This window comes from Chinchilla lanigera, unplaced genomic scaffold (assembly GCF_000276665.1).
Source record: "Chinchilla lanigera isolate Chin_1 unplaced genomic scaffold, ChiLan1.0 scaffold00101, whole genome shotgun sequence".
In the NCBI taxonomy this organism is placed as follows: domain Eukaryota; kingdom Metazoa; phylum Chordata; class Mammalia; order Rodentia; family Chinchillidae; genus Chinchilla; species Chinchilla lanigera.
Window position 1 is genome coordinate 3,121,872 of NW_004955502.1, and position 23,075 is coordinate 3,144,946.

The window sequence follows — 23,075 nt, forward strand, 5'->3', positions numbered from 1 at the left end:
GAAATAAAACCAGAATAACAACAAAATATCCTACCTTGCTGTTTTTAGCAAAATAAATGACACTCTTCAAAATCCAAACACTTTTAAAAGCTGCTTAAAGAAGTGAAATCGGACAGAAAGTGCAAGGAGAATACAAGGTATTGCAGCAGTGGTAGATCTCAGGAAGCATAAGCAAAAGTGTGGATTCTTTGGAGGAAACACTTACTTAGGAAATGTTAAACCTGTAACTCACAACTCAAATAGCCAAGTGAGTACAAGGCTGCTGCAGGCTGAGCATTAGCAGATTTTCACTGGTACTTGTGCTGCTCTGGGTTTGTATTGAGAATGTCCTTCCCATTCAGAGAATAGAAATATGGAAAATTGAATACATATGAAACATAACACGGAATAGCTTTGAAATAGGGGCGCACAACTTTTTCCATTTACTCGCTGTCACCATATCACTTATTGAACAAACCTTCTTTTCCAATATAGTAAAGGCTTGATTTTTGTCTTTTTGAGGCAGGGTCTCACTATGCAGTTCAGGCTGGCTGTCAACTCACTACGTAGCCCAGGCTGGCCTCGAACTCACAGCAATCCTCCTGCCTCAGCCTCCAAATGCTGGGATTACAGGCATGCACAGCCTTGCCCAACTAAAGGCTTTATTTTACTCATATTCTAAAGTCTTATATATGTAAACACATAATATATGTACTACATATGTATCACAGGCTTCTGGGACTCCACTAAGTTTCATCGGTGTTCTTATTTTGGAACTCACAATCATATACAAAAATACATGCATTCTGTTACCTATCCAGGTATCAACATATTTCAAAATATTTTAGGGAAAGATTATACCACTCCTATCTGAATACTACAGTTAGGTTTAACAAAGGTAATTTACCTTTGCTAGGCAATACTTGTATTACCAAGTAGTTTTTCTTAAGAGGAATGAGCATACCTTTTAATAAGTGTATCCTTTTTTCAACAAAAACATTAAATGTATTTACCTTCCTGGATATTATCTATATGTCATGCCGTACAGGGCTCTTTCAAGACAAATAGTCCAGAACTACGTAGTCAAACTATAATGGTAATGCCTCTGTGTGTGGGTGAAGAAGCTGTCTTTGAGTTTTGTACATTAGTAAAGGAAGTAGAAAATATCTTTTCTCCTTTTCAATGAAATTTATTTATGTGTAATTATAAGTAGCAAATATTACATAATTTATGTTCTTAGGAGCATTTATTTTGTAGGGCCACACTGCCATCAAGCAACAGTCACAGAATGTTCCCTGGGTCCACAGTACTGCACTTTGTAACGATGTAACATCTTCCCTTCCAAGTTTAAACATGGCCTTGTGCACTGAACAACAGCTTTGCCTTGTACAATGGTCAGCTGTGACAAGTAACATCAAGGGGGAAGCCTTTGGATGGCATTTTATCTTTTGGTGACTAACAAAATGACATTTTTGGTGCGATTAGCAGACCTATGTTGATTATTTTCAATTCATTTTTCTTCTGCTACAATGAAAATAAACCAGTTAAAACTAAGCAGTGTAGCAACATAACTGACCAAATGCATGTTATATATCATATAATAGGATGTTTTAGGTGATATTGATGGTTTACATTCCACATCTTTATTTGTATTGGGTAACAAATTAAGAGTATATCTGCTAAACAAACAAAGAGCTCATTCTGAGAATTTATACATTGTTTTAACACAAAAAATGTGTTTTTCAAGAGTATGGTAGAGTACTCATGATTGAAAAGGTTTTGCTGCTCTCATTTTTTGTATTATTTATTTTTAGATAATAGAGTCATCTTGTAAGTTTGCTGGTAAAACATGGTTACTTGGTTAGACATGATTATCAGAGTTTAGGTGCAGCATGCTGCTCTCATATTCGTGAGCAATGATTATTTATCTGTTTACTTTTCTAAGTGTGCTTATGCTAAAGATCCAAAAGCTAAGATGGGGGTTCACTGGTAATAATAAATACAGTGTTTGGCTTGGACAGTGATCTATGGAGTGGAAGATTTTGCTGCTACGATGAGAGCTCCGCCTAGCCTGTTAAATATACAAGTATTTGGGGAAAGGAAAATGCATATTTCCAAATAAACCATCCTGCATGCTTATTTGATGGTACAAAGTCCTTGGCTTGATGCACCGCTAGTATTTAGGGTGGAATCTACATGCAACTTCTTCAGCAAGCATGTTGTGCCATCGGGAGAGCCCAGGGATGGAACGCATGTCTCACAGCCTGTGGCTGCCCATGTCTCTGTGCTCCCTGCCAGGGAGGGCACAGGCTTGCCAGTCCAATCCACTGTGAAACTTAGAGTGGAAGTCCTTTGTTTCAGATACCTGTAATAAGCAAATTAAAAAAAAATTTAAAAAGAGGGCAAATGTATGTTAAAAGTTTTATAGTATTTTTTAACAGTTGAGTTATTTATTTTTATATCTATTATAGGTTTGTTCTTAAGAATATAAATTGTTGATAAGAACCATTACTGCTGAGATGACTTAGGGACTATTTTATGATGTATTCAGAGGATTCTAGCGTAGAAACCAGTTAAAGTGTTTTTATCTGACATAATTTCCTTTTTCATTTTATGGTACTGCTGACTGAAGCCAGGTCTTGCCCATGTTAGCAAGCACTCTCCACAGAACACCTCTTCAGCCCTGAAGTGACTTCTTAAAAGCTTTTTATGAGATCAATTTAAAAACACACAAAGTACAACTAACACCCACACATACCATTTAACTGTTTTAAATATAATTAGCAATTCTATCATTCTTCAGTTATGCTTAGTGATTGCTTCCCAAGTATCTGCCAGTTTCCCAGATTTGCTTCATCTCATTTAAAACACAGAAGAATCAATCTTGTTTAAACTGAGGTTCAGAGAAGTCAGTGACTTGCAAAGTTCACACAGTTATTGAAAGCTGGAGCAGCCTTCTAACCAGACTTTCTGTCCTAAAGCATTAGTTGTGGTAGTTAATTTGCTGTGTCAACTAAGGTACCCAATTCTTTGGTCAAATGCCAGACTACATGTTTCTTTGAAGATATTTTTAGAGGAGATTATCACTTCAGAAAATCAGTACTCTGCATAAAGCATATTTCCTTTTATAATGTGTAATGTGGATGGGGCCTTTTCCAAGCTGCTGAAGGCCTTGAAAGACAAAGACTGAGGTCCCTGAGCAAGAATGAATTTTACTTCCAGATTGTCTTCAGACTTAAGACTACAACATCAACCCTCCCCCCACCCCCCAGGTCTCCAGCTTGCCAGCCTACCCTGCATTTTTAGATTTACCAGCTCGCACAATTGCTTAAGCCAATTGCTTAAAATAACCTCCTCCCTCTGTTTTGTTGAAGGACCATGTGCTACAGTATGGATATAGTTTGTCCCAAAGTTTCAAGTGTTGGAGACCTTGTCCTCAGTGTGGTAGTGCTGAGGCAGTGGACTTTAGAGGTGGGGCTTAATGGAAGGAGGTTGGGTCACTGGGGGCACTGACCTTGGAATGGATTCTGAGGAGTTTTCACAGGACCCTTGTTAGTTCCTGCCAGAGTGGGTTATTAAAGGACACTGTGGCCCTGAATCTCTACGGCTTCCTGTCTGTCTTTTCCAGTACCGTCTTCTGTATAAGCTCTTGGGACCCTCACCTGAATAAATGCAGTTACCTTAAATATGGCAGCAGTCCAACTGATGGTGTTGTATCTAATTAATTTACCAAGCATAAATGGTTCATGTGACCCTGTCTTTTCCAGTACTATATTTTCCCCAGTCTTTTGGACATAATTTGAATTTAGTTATATTTCCAAGGAAATATATTTATCAATTTAAACAAGATTTCCATTCTGATATTAATCTTCACTTTTTATTCAAAATGTATGCATTTCTAATGTATGCAACTTGGCAGTACAAAGCTAGGCTCAGGCCCAGAGACACAAGACTATATTGTGTTCAAAGTGAAAGGTTTGTGCTTTGTTCCAATTTTAACCAAGATTCAGGTAGTTTAATAACACTACTGATTTCAAATAGAAGCAAAACTGATATAAAAATCTTTTAATGATCATTTCTTCAACATCCTGCCAGCTGATATGTGACAGAGATGTGTTTTGTACCTGTCATCGGTGGCCTACGATACTAAAATGGCAGGTCTTAGCTTGTTAAAGTACTTTATGGAGTTCTGAAATATAATACTGTGTTCTAAAATGTAGATGTCTGACCTGGAGGTCTAGTTATGGAACATTCAGAAGGAAACTTGGTCATTATACACTATGACAGCTGGTTAGCCTCATGTCAAAATGAGAAATATTTAAGCAATCATCTAACAATTAGGAAGTTATGACTTTCATAACATTGTGAAATTTATAATCCCTGGGGGATAAAAAGGATACAAATATCCTTATCTTCTACACTCTTGGTTTCTTTTTTTCTGGTACCAGGGTTCAAACTCACAACCTTGAGCTTGCCAGGCAAGCGCTGTGCCCCTGAGCTAAATCTCCAGCCCCTCTTCTACAACTCTTTAAGTCAATCCACCAGGATGTGTGAGCCAAGAGAAAGATTCCACTGCCCTGATTCTATTTTTTTAAGGAAAAGATGCTACTGTTATTGTCATCAGAGCTGCCTTCCTTGTGCAGAAAATTTGACAAGGGCGCCATCTGGAGGAAGGGCCAACCGCAGTTCTAGGTGGAGAAGGCAAGATGCTTTCCTGCACACAGTTCTATCCCACTGAGAACAGTCAGCGGGAAAGGCGGACAAGCAATACAGTGTCTGAGGTGGTTAATCAGGGAGAGAACAGGCAAAAAGAAGCCCGAGATACAAGAAAATGGAGGACTTTTAAACACATGGACTGCACTATCATGTGCTACCTATATACTTCTAAGAATCAATGAAAATATTAGTAACACAATTATACATTTTGCACATGTTCTCCATCAAAATAATGGAAAATAGATTAGCCAGCTTTCCATTACTGTAACAAGTATCTCAGAAGCTCACCTGATGAAAAGAGAAGTTTTATTGTGCCTCACAGCTTGGGGGTTTTGGTCTCTGATCACGGGCCCTGCTGTTGTACAGCGGGGAGGCAGCACAGCCGGGTGGGGAGCAGGTGGGGAGCAGAGCTGCTCACCTCATGGCACTGTGACACAGAGGAAGCAAGGAAGTCCTCTGACCTCAGAGCAGAGGACTTCCCTCCAGGCCCTACCCTTGGCATTGCCACTACCTTCCAACAGACTGAGCTTAGAATCGAGCCTCAACCTCCAGGCCTTTTAGGGACAGTTCAGATTCAAACTAAAGCAGAGAGACCAGAAGCGTAGCCCTGGTGGACCATCCTGAACTTTGTGCAGCGAAAGCAGATAAGATTCCACTGTATAGATTTGTTCCAGATAAGGCTCAGTTATTGGTAAAAAATCCTCATTAAACTACAGCTGATTTCCCGACCTACAGACAGTGAGAGGCACATGGGGGCGGTGGAGGCCGCTGCGTCCTTGCGGGAGTGTCTGCAGCACCTCTACCCCCCATATAGTATTGGGGTGTGCAGAGCCCTCACAGGGTCCGTGCTTGCAGTTCTGCAGGAACACTTGCTAAACTGCGCCTGCTCAGCTCCTTTTTACTGTCACTCGCAAATTAATACTTTTTTGTGAATGATGGCTCAGTGAAATAATTCGGGAAGCAGAGTGGTACATAGTACACTGCCTTCTTAGAGGTTTCTGGTGCACATAGGCAACTTAAAAGAATATCAAAATATCTGAGAGCTTCTGGGAAAGGGAAACCTTTGCAACAGAACCCAGCATTTGCCAAGTGTAAATTCCCTTTGTAGTCCACCTCGTCATCCCCAGGGAGACACGCCTGTCACAGGTCACCAGGAGTCTCTACGGAGCATTTGCAGAATGTTATTTCCCAGATATAAGCAGCATAACACCTTCCTGACATATTGAAAGGACTGTGAGGATTTAAAAGACTTACCAAAAGGATCTATTTAATATCCTGAGAGTTAAGATTTTTGCTTACATTTGGCTTCTTGGTACAGTTGTTTAGTTTTTGCCCTATCATTCTCCTAATGGAAACATCATCTGTACTGGGAAATAACTGTTTTGTTACTCCTGTAAAAGACAACAATAATATACAATAGCTTTATGAGACTTTTCTATCTTATGAACTGAGGTCATACATCAAACATCCTACATTGTAATTTCATCTCTGCATTACAGAAATAGCACTCTCATGAGATAAATGGGTGAATATATGGGCAGGTTTTTCAAAACAAAGCAAAAAACATAAAAAGGTCTATTTTATAAATGAAGAACATACATATTTGTTTTCCTATAGTACCATTTAAATTTTGTGCTACAATTTGCTTTGAACTCTACATATCTTTGCTCCAAAATGTTAGGGATTTATTTTTATCCATGCCTAGTACCAATTAAAACAACTAGATTCCAACTGGTCTTTTTCTAACCAAGAAATGAGATATATTGAGCTGAGAATCAGTGAATCTCTAAATTTCTTGGATGTTTGCAAATCACATTAATTGGGTAACTTAGATGATCAAATTTAAGGAGATGCATTAATTTTAAAATCACAAATGGAATAGTCAAATTAACATCTATCTTTCTAGAATAAAAGATGAGACATAACTAACATAGGGAGAACAAGATACAAATTGTTACTGAAATTTTCTTTTTTTTTTTGGTTTTTCTCTGGTACCGGGAACCTAACTCACGACCTTGCGCTTGCCAGGTAGGCGCTTTTGCCGCTGAGCTAAATCCCCAGCCCTTTTTTTTTTTGTTTTTCTCCGGTACCAGGAACCGAACTCACAACCTTGCGCTTGCCAGGCAGGCGCTTTGCCGCTGAGCTAAATCCCCAGCCCCTGTTACTGAAATTTTCTAAAGAATATTTTGAAACTTTTTCTAAAGCTATGAGTTTTATTCAGTCAAACTTTTCAGTTACATGAACTTCAGTCCTATTTAATAACCATTTTAATGAAAAGTTTTTCCATAAAATTTTCCATATTTAACAAGAATATGAAACTATTCTAAAGTTTTTATTTCAAGGAAGAATAATTTTTACAAAGACCCTGACAGAATCAATTGACCTTGGATGGTGACATAAGTTCAAATTCATGTGGCAATATGGTGCAATCATATCATCACCTATGATCTCTTGAACTTCATTCTGATTCATAGCTGGCTTTACGGCCTTGTCCCTTGAAGTGGAGGATTTTGCCCCGGTCAGGCTGTGTGTGGCCATGTATTCATTTGTGTAAAGCACTTGCATTAAATCATTAATAAACTTCTGAGGCTTGTTCTTATTACAACGGGCAATCTGCCATTTTTCAATCTTGAACTAAAAAATAAGAAATGATAATTGAAATTAGAAAACAAAAAATGATTATCTGGAGAAATGTATTACTTACTGAGTTAAAACATAGCAGAGAAAAACATCCATCTTCTTTAAGGGGGGTACTTTATACTTTTAATATACATTTTACATTTTAGGGGTTAAATGTTTTTGAAATAATTCTCAGTGTTTGTGAAGTATTTGTGCAAGGTTACATGCAAATTCTTGTCATATAATCTGGACTTGATGCTTTAAGAATTAGTCCTATCCTCAAGACTGCAAATGGAATGTGGTGGACAGAATAAGCGCTCTGTGGAGATGCCCACATCCTAATTCCTGGTACCTGATATGTTACCTTGCAGGGTGAAAATAATTGGGTAGATGCTAGTAAAGTTAAATATCTTGTGATCGGAGATTATTCAGGTGGGTGCAGTCTGCTCATGTGAATCCTTAAAGGCAGAAGAGGGAGGTAAGGGTAGGTCAAAAAAGAGACAGGAGGAAGAAAGACTGAATGAGCTAGAAAGACTTGACTTGCCACAGGTGGCTCTGAAGTTGGCAGAAGTGGGCCACTACCCAAGGAATGCGATCACCCCTAGAAAGGCCTTTAGCCTGGTTACATCTAGCAAGAAAATGGAAAATGTAGGTTTAGCCTGGTTACAGCTAGCAAGAAAATGGAAAATTTAGGTCTACACAAGAAACTAACTTTGACTCCAACCAGAAAAAGCAGGAAACAGATCCTCCCTGCGAGCCTGCAGAAAGGAATGTGCTGGCACTTGGTTATAGTTGAGTGAGACCTACCAGAGCTCTGACATTCAGCACTCTGAAACAATGCAGTTGTGTCATATGAAACCACTCAATGTATGGGAAACTTGCATAGCGACAGGAAAGTGACATGCTAAGATTTAAATATGTGAGTATTAGATTGCTAACATTTGTCACTTTTGAAGGCATATTTCCCAAGGCTGATACCCGATTTTAACTAAACTATTATCTTTTTGGCTTCTGTTTTCTGATAAAGAGAAACTGGAAAAATAGAAAAAGAGCTATGCTCACCCTGCAAGGAGAGGCTGAAATGTGTCTTTTCTCACTGATAAAAATTTTATAACCCTTAATGCCCAGCTACCTTTTTGTTATGGGTTTAAAAATTTTATAGTTTTAAAAATGTCATCTTTGGGGAGGAGAGAGAAGGACAGTAAAAATTATCAAGATGCAATATGTATATGCATCAGTTCTCCACATTGAATGTGATTATTATGTATCACAAACATATACTAGTAAAAAATAAATTTAAAAAACTCCAATTTGCCCATGATTTGCCTTTAGTTTTCTCAGCTGGGCATTTGTTTCACAAATAGTAGTTTTTATTATAAAAATGAAATGCAGACACTCCTGGCTTAACAGCAAGAGTTCCAGTCCTGCACCTGGGTCCTTAAATGAATTGGTCGCTAAATGAGGAATTGTATATAGTACATACATTAAAATATTCAAAATGAATGGTCATAGGAAAGTCCAACCTGATGACCCTGCTTTTATTTGCATAACTCTTCCAAGTAGCAATGTAATGTATAACAGAACATAAAATTATTGTACTGCACTGTAGAAGAAGCCACCATTAGGTTGCACAGCTGCGCACCTTCCTGTGTGTAAATCGAATGTGGGTGGTCGGTCTGAACAGAGCGCCTCCATGGAATGTCTGAACAGTCGTTAAAAGGGTAGGTCATTAAATGAGGCCTATTCGTAGTCCTATGTAATAGAACTGTTACGGCTATGACCTAAACTTTCCTGAAACGTATCTGCTAAAACAATGATCATTTCCCACACTCATTTTAATTTTTGTATGAAACTTTCCTAGAGAATGACAGGGCAGATATTCCAACTGACCTGCTTCCCTTCTGGGGGATGTTCTTCCTCAACCTTTGGGGAAACTGGTGAACTGGCATTCGAAGTAGAATTACTGCACGTTGAAGCAAAGGAGTCTGGGGAAGAGTTATTCGTTGCTCTCCAGAGGGTGGACGCAGATGCAGGCATGGTCCCACCACCCTTCAGCAGGGTCTCCGCCATACCAACCAGCTCTTCAAACTGCGTGACTGCCTGGGGCAAGACTGAGACAGCAGGAGAAAGCAGCAGCTCACAAACATGGCAGAAAAGTGCATGCACACTTACTTTAGTGTGTGTGTGTACAGAAGTAGAGGGAACAAATTGTTAGTATTCTTTGGAAAATAAGCACTTGTAAACTATTTACTTTTCATTATTAAATGACTTAAAAATTGCTTAATAATACATTAAAATTTGGTTATTGTATTTAAGTGAATACGCATTACTTTGAAACTAGAAAGAATGTCTTAAACAGTAAACTTTTTGTCCAGTTGCTGAGTATTATTCAAAGGTGTTGAGTCTTTGGTTTAGAGACAAGATTGATATTCCTATCAATCACCTTTGAGAAGCTCCTGCTAGGTCAGGTGAGTGCCAAGACAAAAATTAGTTACTTCTCACAGATGAAAATAAATTTTCTATGACCTTTGTTTATGGTTTACCAGGGGTCAAATTCCATCAAATTAATAAGAATACACTGTTGCAATTCAAACCTATGTTGTCAAACATTAGACAAATTTTTGCAATCTCTGAACATTCCCTTTGTTGTTCCCTTTTGTTTGTTACTGGGAACTTACACATTCAAAGTTTTCACGCCCACAGATACAGTGGCCTCCTCTGCTGTCTTACCTACCTTGTCTTCTGAGGACAAGCAACATGTTGTTGCAGTTGAAAGAGACCGTAAGCCCTGTCTAGTTCAGCTCCTCACTGAATGGTTGAGGGCACTCCTTGCTGGAGAGATGACGACTCTGAAATTCTGTTTTTCTCCTTAAAGCATATTACTGAGCTATAATCTTTTGAATAATTAATGGCATGTGCATCCACATTAGTGCATCTGGTACTATATTAACAGAAAAATCTACTAAGAAGATCTTACTTCCTGTTGTTTCAGTAAATATTTAGTAAGCACTTCTCATGTGCCAGACACTTATTCTTCAGTGGTTTTTTATTGAGCATTTAATAATATTAACTATCTAGTTTTTAATGTCATGCCCTATCCTGAGAACTTTACTGATTGCATTTGTACAGTCATTGGAGCCCCCTGACATATGAATTGTCACTATCCCCAATGTGTAGGAGAGATTAATTAGGCAACAAGAGGTTAAGGAATCTGTCCAGGGTCACCCAGTGAGTGGAAAGAAGAGACAAGATTCAAGTTTAGATCATCTTGAATCCAAATCCTTGTTTGTTACACAGCGTAGACAATTATGCTATGTGCCTGGGATAGAACTGGGAGTCACTTTTGGAGCTCAGAGTTGAGGAGAATGGAGGACATTTTTGACATAACCATACTGTGCAGTAAGAATTTTGTCTCGCTCAAAGAGGGTCAGGACTTTGTCCCAGTTCCTGGGATGTAAGGGTTTAGTCTAAACCCTTAGAATTTCCTGAAGTGATAGGAAGTTTTTGTTAATTGTGGTAAGCCCTAGAACCACACCTGATAGTTTTTGCTGATAGGGCAACTCACCATAGCCTTTTACCTTCAAAAGCCCAGGGGTAGAGGTTGGCCACAGCCATCAAATCCAGAGAGACCCACCATATGATTTAGGGACTGAGTGCAAGCATGTGGGTGGGTAATCAATCAGTCAATCAATCAATCAATCAATCCTGCTCTCACAATAAAGCCTCAACCAAAACTTGGGATCCCAAAGTTCTGCGCCAGAATACTGGAGATGCAGTATTGCAGCACACTCGTATGTCACACACAGGTACTGGAAGGTAAGGCATCCAGAGGACAACTGCTATTTCATTTCACATTTGGAAACTTTTGGCCTCTACACTCCTTCTCCTCAGATTCCAATTTGCACCCTCACCTTGTAATAAATACAACCATGAGCACAATATGTGTGAAGGAGTTCTGAATTTTTCTAGCAAATTGTTGAAGGTAAGGTAGTTTGGGGAGACTTCCATATTTGTCATTGGTATCCTAGTCTTGGGAAGGGTTGATGGTCTAGAAGACAATGTCCTTAGCCTTTCAGTTTGTCTAAGGTGTTACATGCAAAGAAATTAAGAACTGTGATTCTCAAGCACCACAAACAAGAGGACTGAGTTGCCTGGCCCAGCTCATGGAAAGGCAGGGCTTGCCCGGGAGGGACACAAAGGGCCACTCTGAGGATGTCAGGGTTGATCTGAAGGCGGAGCAGGAGTTAAACAGTGAAGAGGATGGGCGGTGAGTCATTAGAGGTACAGGAAGTGCAAGTTCTGCATCTGAAGAACTGAAAGACCATCACTAGACTATAACAGAGAAAAAGGGAATTTGGCAGTGAGAATAATTTAAGAATTATTACTTAAATTACTTAAATAATAATTTAATAATAATGACTATTTTTTCTAACTATAAAAGTATGTGTTCATTAACATACAATCCTTGTCATTTCTATCCATTTATCTCTTTTTATTCATGTAATTTTTATGTAAATAGAATGTATACATAGCATTGTATCAACATGGGTCTTCTTTCCAATTAAAAATCTAAAGTGAACACTTTGCCTATTTTATTAAACCTTCCTGGAAAATATGATTTATTTTTTTGAGATGAGGTCTCGTTATGTAGCTGAAGCTGGACTTGAATTCACTGTGTAGCCTAGGCTGGCCTCAAACTTGCAGCAATCCTCCTGTCTCAGCTTCCTGAGTGCTGGGATTACAGTCATAAGTCATCATGCCTAACTCGAAAATATGATTTTTTTTTGAGGTATAATTAACATTGAGTCTTCTTACCTTAAGTCTGAGCTGAAATGAAGTGCATAAAGAGGAAGAGTTTGACAAATGGGTACCTTGGGTTAGTGCACTCTCCCAGACATGGAAAAGCCAGAGGCAGTGGCATCCCTATAATCCTAGCTACTACAGAGGCCAAGGCTGGAGGGTCACGAGTTTGAAACCAGTCTGGGCAACACAGTGAGAACTCATCTCAGCAGCAGCAGCAGCAACAACAACAACAACAACAACAACAACAACAACAACAGAAAGAAACAAAAGTCAAAACAACCTTGTAAGAAAATCTTTGGATTTACCTCAGAGGCATGCAGATTAGTGCTTTATTTACTTGCTCTAGAACTGCATATAAAGATTCTCAACAGTATATGCTATCTTGTCCTTTTTTTTTGCTTTTGCTCTGCATAATAGTTTAAGATTCACTCATGTTGTTGAATGTATGAATAATCATTCCTTTTTGTGTCTGACTAGTATTCCACTTCTCCACAATTAATACTATGCAGTGCATGTACTTACCCATTGATGGCTTATTTTTCATTTGAAACACAATTTTAATGGTTTCCTAAATATTCCAAGATATTGGTGTGGCATATTTCATTTAAAAGCTTTTCTGGGGGAGGGGATGGTATGGCTTCTTTTTTTTTCTTTATTGCAAACAAAACTATGACAAACTCCCTAGCACACCCATCACCATATGCATCTCTGATCAAGTTAATGTTAAAAATTCCTAAGAGCATAATGAGATGGTCACGATGTGTAAAGGTTTTCAGGACTCAGTATTGCTGAGCTACTCTCTAGAAAGATTTTTTTCCAAGTTACCCTCCAAAAGGAATGTAAGAAATCAGCTCCATCACTGCTGTGTTTATCATTACTGACAATCTTCACCTTTTTTGACAGGCTAAAGTCAGGAAAATTTAAATTGCAAGTATTTAATTATTGTGAAGTTATACATTCTTTTTGATTATTTGAATTTCTTTTTGAATTGTCTGAAACCTTGGGATACTAATATTTTTCTATTTTGTAAGAACTTACAAAGTATTTGTAAAGTCTTTCAAGGATGCTGAGTGCACAATGGGTCTGCTATTATAATAATGCCTTCATATATTAAGTACATTAACTTTTTATTTGCCTCATGTTGCAAGTATTTCTCTGTTTATCTTTTAATTTTTGACATTTAAAAAGTATACACAAAAAAGTAGGTATGGTGATACATGGTTATAGTTCCAACCACTTGGAGACTGAGGCAGGAAGATCTTGTGAGCCCAGGAATCCAAGGCCACATTGCCCATTTAAGGTTCTGGACCACATAAGGAGATCCTGTCCCAAATTAAGTAAGTAAATGTACACTGTCCACATACACAGTTTGAGCTTTTATCTTAGTTAAAAGTAGCAGTATTTTCTTATTATACTCTCTATTTTATTCTCATAATCATTTATCATTAAGCTCAGTTAAGTATTAATTCATGTATTTTGTGTAGTTTAAACATCGTTTTACAAATGAGCTCCCCCAATGCACTCCTAAAACTTTTAATAGAAAATCATAAACAAACAAAAACAGTAACATTTCTGAGTTTTTACTCATGGCCAACCTTTCTATATACCTCCATCTGCTTTCTTCCCAAGATTGCTTGAAGCAGTCTGTAAATATTTAATCCTGTAAATATTTCTGTATGCAACTCAAAAGGTAATAACTGTTTAAAATATAACTACCGCATCATTGCCACAGAAATAATTAACAATAATATTTTAATGTCATCCAAAAAGTTAGTGCAGGGCTGGAGATGTAGCTTGGTGATACAGTGCTTGACTAGCATACTCAAAGCCCTGGCTTCCATCCCCAGCTCTGCAAAACAAAACAAAATCTGCACCAACCTTCAGATTTCTCTGACTTTTTAACGGTTTGTTTGAATCAGGATCCAATAAGGACCACACATTACAATTTACTATAGTCCCTTTCATATGAACTAGAGGTTCCCTCTCTCTTCTAGCTTTTTACTTGCACTTTATTAGTTGAAGAAACTCAGTCGTGAATCCAGGCCACCACCTGTGGGGTCTGGGCTGGTGCCAGGAGGACCTAGGAAGTGCACACCTCTCCTCCAGGCCCTGGGGTCTCCACAGAACAGGGCAATGGAGGTGACAATCAACAGACCGACCCGCCTGAGGAGGAGTCCAGCAGCCAGGGGGAGAGCCTCGCTTCAGGACTAAAGGGATCCCTTCCAAAGAGACCACTGAGAGACAGCCTTGAGAAACGGGCTTGGAGAGGGGGAGCGTAATCAGGAATCTTCTAGGACCTATGGGAGGCTGGGGCTCAGCTCAGGAGGACATGGGGCCTCTCTTCTGTTGTGGGAAGCCAGGATGGATCATGGGAGTGACTGTCAGAGGGGCAGCCCTGAAGAAGGCATGGGGCTAGCACTCCCGCCAACACCTAGCAGAAACCAGGGCTCTGGAGTTTCGAAAGGTCGATACAAGAAGGCTCACTGCACTAAAACCAGAGTTCATTTTGCTTTGGGGAATGGAGGTTCATGAGTGTTTTCCAGGGTCTGTCAATATCCTGTTGACATTGGTGCCACTGTGGTCCCTGAATTACTGCCACAGAAAAGGGAATGCAGCAGCAGCCAGCAAGTGGTTTTCTCTCTATGCCAATACCTGGGCTGCCTGGGGTTCACGAATAATCCTGTGGCATACTCCCGAACAACAGGGCACTGGGCCATAGAATTTGCAAGCCCCAGCACAAAAAACAAGCAAACAAAAATACAAGATAGGAAATGACAAAAGCAACAAAATGCCTCCAAAACCTCCAATGCACCTAAAATTGGTATAGGGTCATAGTATTACAAGACCACATCCAGGAGCTGGAAATGCTCTTTACTGTTATGCTCTTGTTCCTAAGCCTGTTCTGTCAACAGTATTAGGAAATCTATGATACTATTTTTAAAAGATGAAATTTTTATATTGAAACCAATACTTTCCATTAAAATTGAGAAGATGGAGTTTTACTGAAACTGTATATTTATGCTTTTCATGTGCCACACGATGTGAAATGAGAACCCAACATGTAGTAGCAGTTCTCCCCACACCACTGCTGAATAACTCATCCTTTTCCCAGTTGACTTCTAGGATTGCTACATAGCTATACTTGCAGGGCCTGGTGCAGCATGAACACATGGGGCCCCTTGTTCAAAGTATCTTAAGAACTTAAAATGATGACAGTAAGACCTTTGGCCAGTGTGTGAGTAGTGCCCTTTCACTGCCTCGGTCCCAGACCATAAGGCTGGTCGCATTGACTTGTGACGATGGGAACATCACAGTAGCAAATTCTTACGGAGCATTTGGCAATGTGCCTATTTTGTTTTGTTTTGTTTTGTTTTTTTTGATGTGCCTATTTTGAGAAAGCTCTCATCTCTGATGGTGCAGAGTGGTTCAGCAGCTGACACAAGGTTAGACAGTAGATGATAGAGAAACAGAGAGACAGACATCAGAGCCAGGGCTTGAACCAAAGTAGTTTGCTAGGATTTTTTCAGTACTGGAGTTTGAACCTATGGCCTCACAAACGTTAGGTCAGTGCTCCATCGCTGAGCTGATCCTTGTCCTTTGTATGTCTCCAGTGGGGTGCATTGTTTTCCCACACTATTGTTCCCAACAGGAAAACAAAAATGGAATCATTAGTTCCAGTGCTTCCGGAATGGATCACAAGCCCCATTTTCTAGAGCTTTTCCTATCAAGGAGGAAAGAGGTAAGTGCGTGATGAGCACTTTAACGTAATTTTCTCTGTTTTACTCATTTTTTCCTCTCTTGGGGGTACCATCTGAGTGGTCAATATTAAATGCTCAATAAATATCTGTTGAACATTATTAAATAAATACAATATTGGATACTTTGGGGGAAAATTTAACATATTTTGAGCAATAAACAATGTTTTAAAACAATGCCTCCATATTTAAATCTTAAAATTGAGTGATTTTCTTAAAATGTGTCCTTTAAGCCGTCTAAAGTACTGATGGCAGCAGATCTGCAATACTTTTCAATGGCTGTGTATTTTCACCGGATTCCTCCAGGTTTACCTTGCAGCATGACCAGAGACTGACGCAGCCGGCTATTTTCTTTCCGGGTGTTCGCTAGTTTTTCTTTCAGGCTTTTTATCTTGGCACACAATTCCTCCTTGCATAGCTCTGCCAAGGGCGTCTCATCTTCACTGGAGCTCTCACCGGGCAGAAAGGCGTTTCCTGCGTACAGGTCTCTCTAGAACGCGGGCAAGCACAAAGAAAGAAGGGTCAGGAGCCCTGGGCTGGTCTCCTCCCAAGCCCTGTGTGCCAAAGAGGCTTCATCAGGCCCACAAGTGTCTGTTCCCACAGGTTTTCCTGCTAGCAACTGCCCCAGCTCATCCTCAGCTGTCCGGAAGTACTCAGGGAAGGGAAGAACAGTTTCCCACATAGCTGCCTCTTACCAGGATTCTGACTTTCTGCCCAGCCTCAGAGAACAGTACCATACAGTATACAGTACAGTGGACCCTAGAAATTCAAGGGGGATATGTTCCTAGAGCACCTAAAAATTGTGAAAAATGAAGAATTTCAGATACGGCCAGAAAAATGTCTAAAATGCCAATTTTAATAGTTTAAACCTTGAATATGCCATGTCTTCTGCAGTTGTATAATTTAATTTAGTAAAATACTGTATTAATAAAGCCTTCGAAGGTGCGGGGCATTTTGGCAGCACCTTAGGGATTTTAGGGCTTTAGGAAGAACAGAACCAAGAACACTGGTGCGACTGCAGGAGGTGGGCAGCAGCCAATCAGCAGCAAGGAGAACTGAATCACGCTCTCAGATTGGCTACTTGCATACCTCCTGCCAAAAACAAAAAAAACACAAAAAACAAAAAACAAAAAACTAAAAACCAAAAAACAAAAAATCATACAAAAAAGAAATCTTGGAGGATATTTGCATTTTCTGCAGAATTGCGGGGGTTTTTGGACAATCATTGGCAGATTAGGAAAAATCTGCGAAGGACTGAGGCCACAAACTCTGAATGGTGCCTTCGCTGGTGTGTGTGTGTGTGTGTGTGTGTGTGTGTGTGTGTGTGTATTGTATTAGCGGAGAATAAACAAGACTGCCATTCAAATCTAGGGTGCTCTGAAATGTAGTCTGTCTTAGGTCAAATGCTTCACAATCTGAAGTTTACTTCCTCCATCTGTGAAGTTATACACAAATATCATGTAATAAAATAGGAAACCTTAACAAGATGGAGAAAGTACAAAATGTATTGCTTTGATATGCCAACTACAGTTAGTGGCCAGTGTTCAAAAGGACACCATGTATTAAGTCAGAAAAGTAGTTACCTGCAGGGACAAGCATGGGATGGTCGCCATACGGGTGCAGGAGGGTGTCTTATGGGATGTCAGTAGTCTAATTTTTGATGTGGATAGGTTGCATTTGTAATAACTCATCAAACTGTACATTCTTGATCTGTGCATTCTTTTGCATGTATATTATACTTCCATAAAATGTTTCTCTAAGATTCTCTAGGAAATAATTTTTTATAGCACCTCTTGACAGTTTCCAACCTGAGAGTTTACATATTGTATATTTATGTTTATATCTTCATCAGAGAGCAGATGTCATTAATGCACAACAAAAGGTTCAAGACAGGAAGATAGTAAAAAAGCTTTACTGAAAGTTGATTGTGGGCTGGCTCATAGCTCAGTGCACTTGCCAAGCATGTGTAAGCCACTGGGTTTGATCCCCAGCACTGTCATCTAGAAAGACATCATGTTCAAAAATAAAAAGCCATAATATAAAAATACTAATTATCGTCAACATGAGGTATAGAGTTAATATAATTCTGACAAAAATCCTAAAGTATTGGAACTTAATTTCATTTTAAAATTTAGGTGAACAATCAGAAGGTGAAGAATATCCAAAGAATTGCTAAGGAAGTATGATAGAGTTTTTCTTTACAGGTGCAAGGGCTTATTGAAAATCTAGTGCAATTACAATATGAGTAGATAAAAGGATGGTCAGCACAGTCAAGAGATAGAAAGGAGAGGCCAAAAACAGAGACACAGGAACACGAAGAACTTTGGTTACGACAGAGGGGCACAGGGGCTCCTGGGGAGGGGCGATGTATTCAACAAATAAAGCTGGAAAAGCTGATGAACCACGTAGGAAAAAGATAAAGACCGTGGACCTCTGCTTCGTTACACACACACACACACACACACACACACACACACACACACTCCTGCAGGGGGGTCAAGAATGTAAATATCCAAAGTAAATCTTTAAATTGTGTAAGAAAATAAAAGTAAATATATTTTGACCTTGGGATGGATTTTAAACATAAAATCACTGGTCATAATAAAAGATTAATACATTAAACTAAAGTTAAGAACTTTTGTTCATAAATGAACATTTAGAGAAAGGGAAAAGATATCAAACCAATGGAAGATACATATTTGCATTGTTAACTAATAAAGGGCTGTGTGTGTGTGTGTGTGTGTGTGTGTGTGTCTTTTGCCCCCTACAAATCAATAAGGAAAACTAATCTAGAACTTCAATAGCAAAATGAGCAAATGACATGAAGAACTATTTTATAGGATAGTAAATACACAGGCCAATAAGTATACGAAAAGATACTCAACCTCATTAGCAGTTAAGGTACAGATCAAGTCTGGGGCAAAATATCATTTGAAAGTTTTTTTTTTTTTTTTTGGTTTTTTTTTGGTTTTTCTCCGGTACCGGGAACCGAACTCACGACCTTGCGCTTGCCAGGCAGGCGCTTTTGCCGCTGAGCTAAATCCCCAGCCCCCAAAATATCATTTGAAATACCATGATGAAATATCATTTGGGGCAAAAATTACGGAGTTTCATAAAACCATGCATAGAGTGGAAATAGATCCCTCGTGTTTCCCACATACTGCTGGTAGAAACCACAATTGGTATACTACTTTGGAAAACATTTTGACATTATCTTGTAAAGATTATCACTTATGACTCTGACCTTGCAATGGAGGGTCTATAAGTAAAACAAACTTTTAGTATGTATACACAAGGAAATATGTCTAAGAATGTTTAATATCAGTGCTCCGGTGTCCCCCAGAATCTGCATTAGTAAATTACAATGAGATATTTTCACTCATCAATTTGGCAAAAATTAGAAATATAGACATTAAAGCTAAGTGTTGGAAGCGTATAAATATAGAGAACCCTTACACACTGCTGCTGCGCAGGCAGAGTGATGAACATTGTGAAAAACAATCTTATACTATCTAGTCAAATGAACCTGAAATAAACAGGTAGTTTGTAAGTCATAAATCCCCCTCCTGTATATTTATTCTAAAGAAATTCTCACGCTGTATATTAAAAGACACATATGAAGATTTTGTCATTGTTTGTGGAAGCAAGATGCTGGAGGTAACCTAGGGACACATTACTTCAGGAACAGATAAACAAATATGGTACTACACAGCCATCAGAGGCAATGGATCAGATATGCACTGAGCAATTCAGACAGATGCTGAAAGTAGTACTGACTGTATGGAAATAACCTAAGTATTCAACAGTGGATGATTTAATAATGAAACTATTACATACATTTAATATATACGTATATGTGCATATGTATATAATGGCATATCATTCAGGCTTAAAAAAGAATAAGATCTTGCTGTGTGGTATAGGGTGGATGAACCTTTCCATGTCTGACTTAATATAATATTATATTATATTAAGTCAGACATGGAAAGAAAAATACTGCATGGTATCACTTATATCTAGAATCTAAGAAAAAACAAGCAAAACCCCTCAAATATGCATAGATAATAAAACAGTGATTCAGCGGTGGTAGGTGGGAAAGGGGATTAGAAAATGGGAGTATTAGGTCATAGAGTACAAAATAATACAATGCTCAACATGAGGACTGCAAGTAACAAAATTGTACTACATTTGGTATTCATGCTAAAGGAAAATATTTTAACTACTCTTGCCCAAGAAATAAGTGCAAACATAATGTTGTGAAATGATAATGTTAACTTCTTTCACTATAGTAACCCTGTCACTATTTATATTTATCCTACAACATATTATATACCTGAAATTTTATAAATATAAGCTGTTATAAAAATAATGCTGATTGAGGGGCTGGGGATTTAGCTCAGCGGCATAGCGCCTGTCTGGCAAGCACAAGGTCGTGAGTTCATTTCCCAGTACTGGAAAAAAAACGAAAACAAAAACAAAAAAATTAATGCTGATTAGAACAATCAGAAACAAATTAAGGTTTATGTTATGATATCAATGTATTGGTAAATGATGTATATGATGTCAACAGTATAGTGTGACCTATAATTTAAAAAGATCAATAACAACCCCATCTATCACAGGAGACTGGTTAAATAAAAGCTGGAATAATATGGAGCTGTAAAAAAGAGAAAGCTGTCTATTAATGGAAAAATCTTCAAATTATAGGGAAATACAAAGAAGTACGTAAGTTCAGTTACTTTTATTCCAAACAGTATAAGAACATATATTCATATTTACTTTATTTGAACAAAGAAACACATGAAGGATAAATAAGAAAGAAAGCAATAGTAGGAGAGACAGTATATAGCAGGGAGACAGTATATAGTATCTGGGAGAGACAGTATATAGGGAGACAGTATATAGTAGGGAGACAGTACATGTCAGGGTGGTGTAGGGGTTGATAGGGTGGGTAAGAGGCAGGAATATGGGGGAGATTTTCACTGTTTATCCTTAAAAAAATTTTTTTTTGGTACTGGGAATTGAACTCAGGACCTTACACTTGCCAGGCAGGCGCTGTGCCGCTGAGCTATAACCCTGGCCCTTGAAAATGCTTTAAAACATAAGAATGCAACATACTTAAAGAATGAAATAAGAATAAAATATTACAAGTATTACAAAGACATATACAAGTACATGTACTAGAAAGACACAGTTTGAACAATGACAGATTTGGCCATAATTAAACAAAAGTAGGTACATCATTGATGTCTCTAACTCAACCTATTTGACATTAAAAAGGGCATGAAATCATATTCCCTTAACTGAATAAACAATTAAGGGGAAGAATAAATTAATAGAATAGGGAAAGTATGAATAATTATTATGAGAATTACAGTAGACAATAAAATTAAATCAAGGCCACAGAAAACCAACCTGTCCTTTATCCATGTCACTATTTGCATTTTCTGAGTCCATTGTCTCCGTCCTTTTCCTCTTTCCTTTTCTGAGAGCTTCAGTATTGATGATTTCATCTGTCTGCAAGATCTTCTGCATTTTCCTAAGTAGTTATCAAAGGTTTTCTGAAACTGCAGGTGGGAATGTCCATGTGGATGATGCTATTCTGGATAGAGCCCAACAGCTAATATTTTTCCTTAAAAACAAAACAGAAAGGATACAGAACACATTTATACACATTTATACACATTTATACAGAACAACTGTATGTTTCATAATGACGCGATCTATTCAGGCAAATTAGTTTTACTAAATGCTTCCTCCTATGGTTCTTCCTCCTGCTGACAAACTATAGCATATGTTTTCATTTGATTTAAAGCATCTCAGTTCTATTATCATCATGAAGAGGCCAAGGCTGTGATGTACAGTGAGCTGTCACTGACAAAATGAAGTAATGTAGAAAACATTTCCTATGTTTGTAAATTTTTTCATGTCATGGGGATGAAGAATCTAAAGAGTAAGTTGAATTCTTATATACAGCACCACAGAAACTGAATTTATATATTTTAGGAAAAAGATGTTAATAATAGTAGACCTTACCAGGAGCAAGGACTAAAATTGTGCCAGGGAGATCAATAAAAAATTTTGGGGAGGCTTTTTTTTTTGTTTACTTTAAAAAAACCCAGAAAATTCTAAAATACTGAGATGGAAGATTTTTCTTGGTGCAAACTGAAGAACTGTTCTATTAGGGTTGAAATGGTGAAATTGAACTTTTGGTTAACATCCTTAGCACTTGTATATATTGGTTTGTTTTCCTGAAAAAAATTGTTATAAATAATAAACTTTGTAAAAGGAATTGCGTTTAAAATCTTCCAAGAAATATGTGCCCCACTGAGTAGACAGTAACATTATGTTTCTTATCAAATTTATACTAAGTACTTATATTAGAAAATATGGTTCTTTTGTATGTTTTGTCCAAGCACAAAAATGGATAAACTTGATTTTTAAAACTTTTTTGATGCTTTTAAACACATTAATAGTACTGAGTTTACACACAGGACCATATTAGCAAATCTAGCTCAGAAACATCAAAGATCTTAGCCAGCATAATGCTTTACTCATAATTTCAAAGGTATAAGCAATCAAGAGGCACAGGTGAAGTAGGGAGCGGTCTCAGGCATCCTGCTGGCTACCTACATGCTTCCTTCTCATATATGTACTCCGTGATCCAGAATAAGAGGGGAGGCCTCTAAGTTAGGTTTGAGGGCCACCAAATGTAATGGGGAGTGTTCAAGATGTGACTTATGGCTGTTTTACATTTCAGAATTGTATAGCTTGTTTGACATTCTCTAGGGAGTTATACATCCATAAATTCTAAGGATGTTTGCCATAAGCAGTCTTAAACCAATGATATACCACTAGTTTCCAGATCTTCTGTTTAAATGGCTTAGATAATAAATATTTTAAACATTACAAGGTGAAGTACAAATGTAGGACATTATACACTGTAGGGACTTATACAATAAGAGCAGACACAAGTTTTCGTATTTTTATTTATAAAATTTGAAATATAATAGAGTACAACTTTTTGTAAGACAGATTTACCAGTAGAAAGAGTGGAGTCAAAATGCCATTTTGCTTAAGTGGAGTTCAAAGTTACTACTAGATATCATCAAAATAAATTAAAAATGCTCATTTTTAAATACTGGTCTATAAGGAAATTTTCATATTTCCTCCCTGAAGATGTTGTTTACACTGAAAGTACAG

General features: G+C 38.1%; 1 protein-coding gene across 1 annotated transcript in view; it reads right to left on the reverse strand.

Annotated features, from left to right (window-relative positions):
• Positions 1-1,152: 1,152 nt before the first annotated feature.
• The window catches only part of Bend6 (BEN domain containing 6), a 29,098-nt gene continuing 7,175 nt past the window's right edge, over positions 1,153-23,075 (reverse strand). Inside the window, exons 2-7 of the mRNA XM_005406887.1 lie at positions 21,288-21,504; positions 16,185-16,362; positions 9,205-9,425; positions 7,137-7,329; positions 5,950-6,086; positions 1,153-2,344 (exon numbers count right to left, since the gene is read on the reverse strand). Of these exons, the coding sequence (XP_005406944.1) occupies positions 5,959-6,086; positions 7,137-7,329; positions 9,205-9,425; positions 16,185-16,362; positions 21,288-21,407 (840 nt within the window). The 5' untranslated portion in view covers positions 21,408-21,504 and the 3' untranslated portion in view covers positions 1,153-2,344; positions 5,950-5,958. The remainder of the gene's footprint in view (positions 2,345-5,949; positions 6,087-7,136; positions 7,330-9,204; positions 9,426-16,184; positions 16,363-21,287; positions 21,505-23,075) is intronic.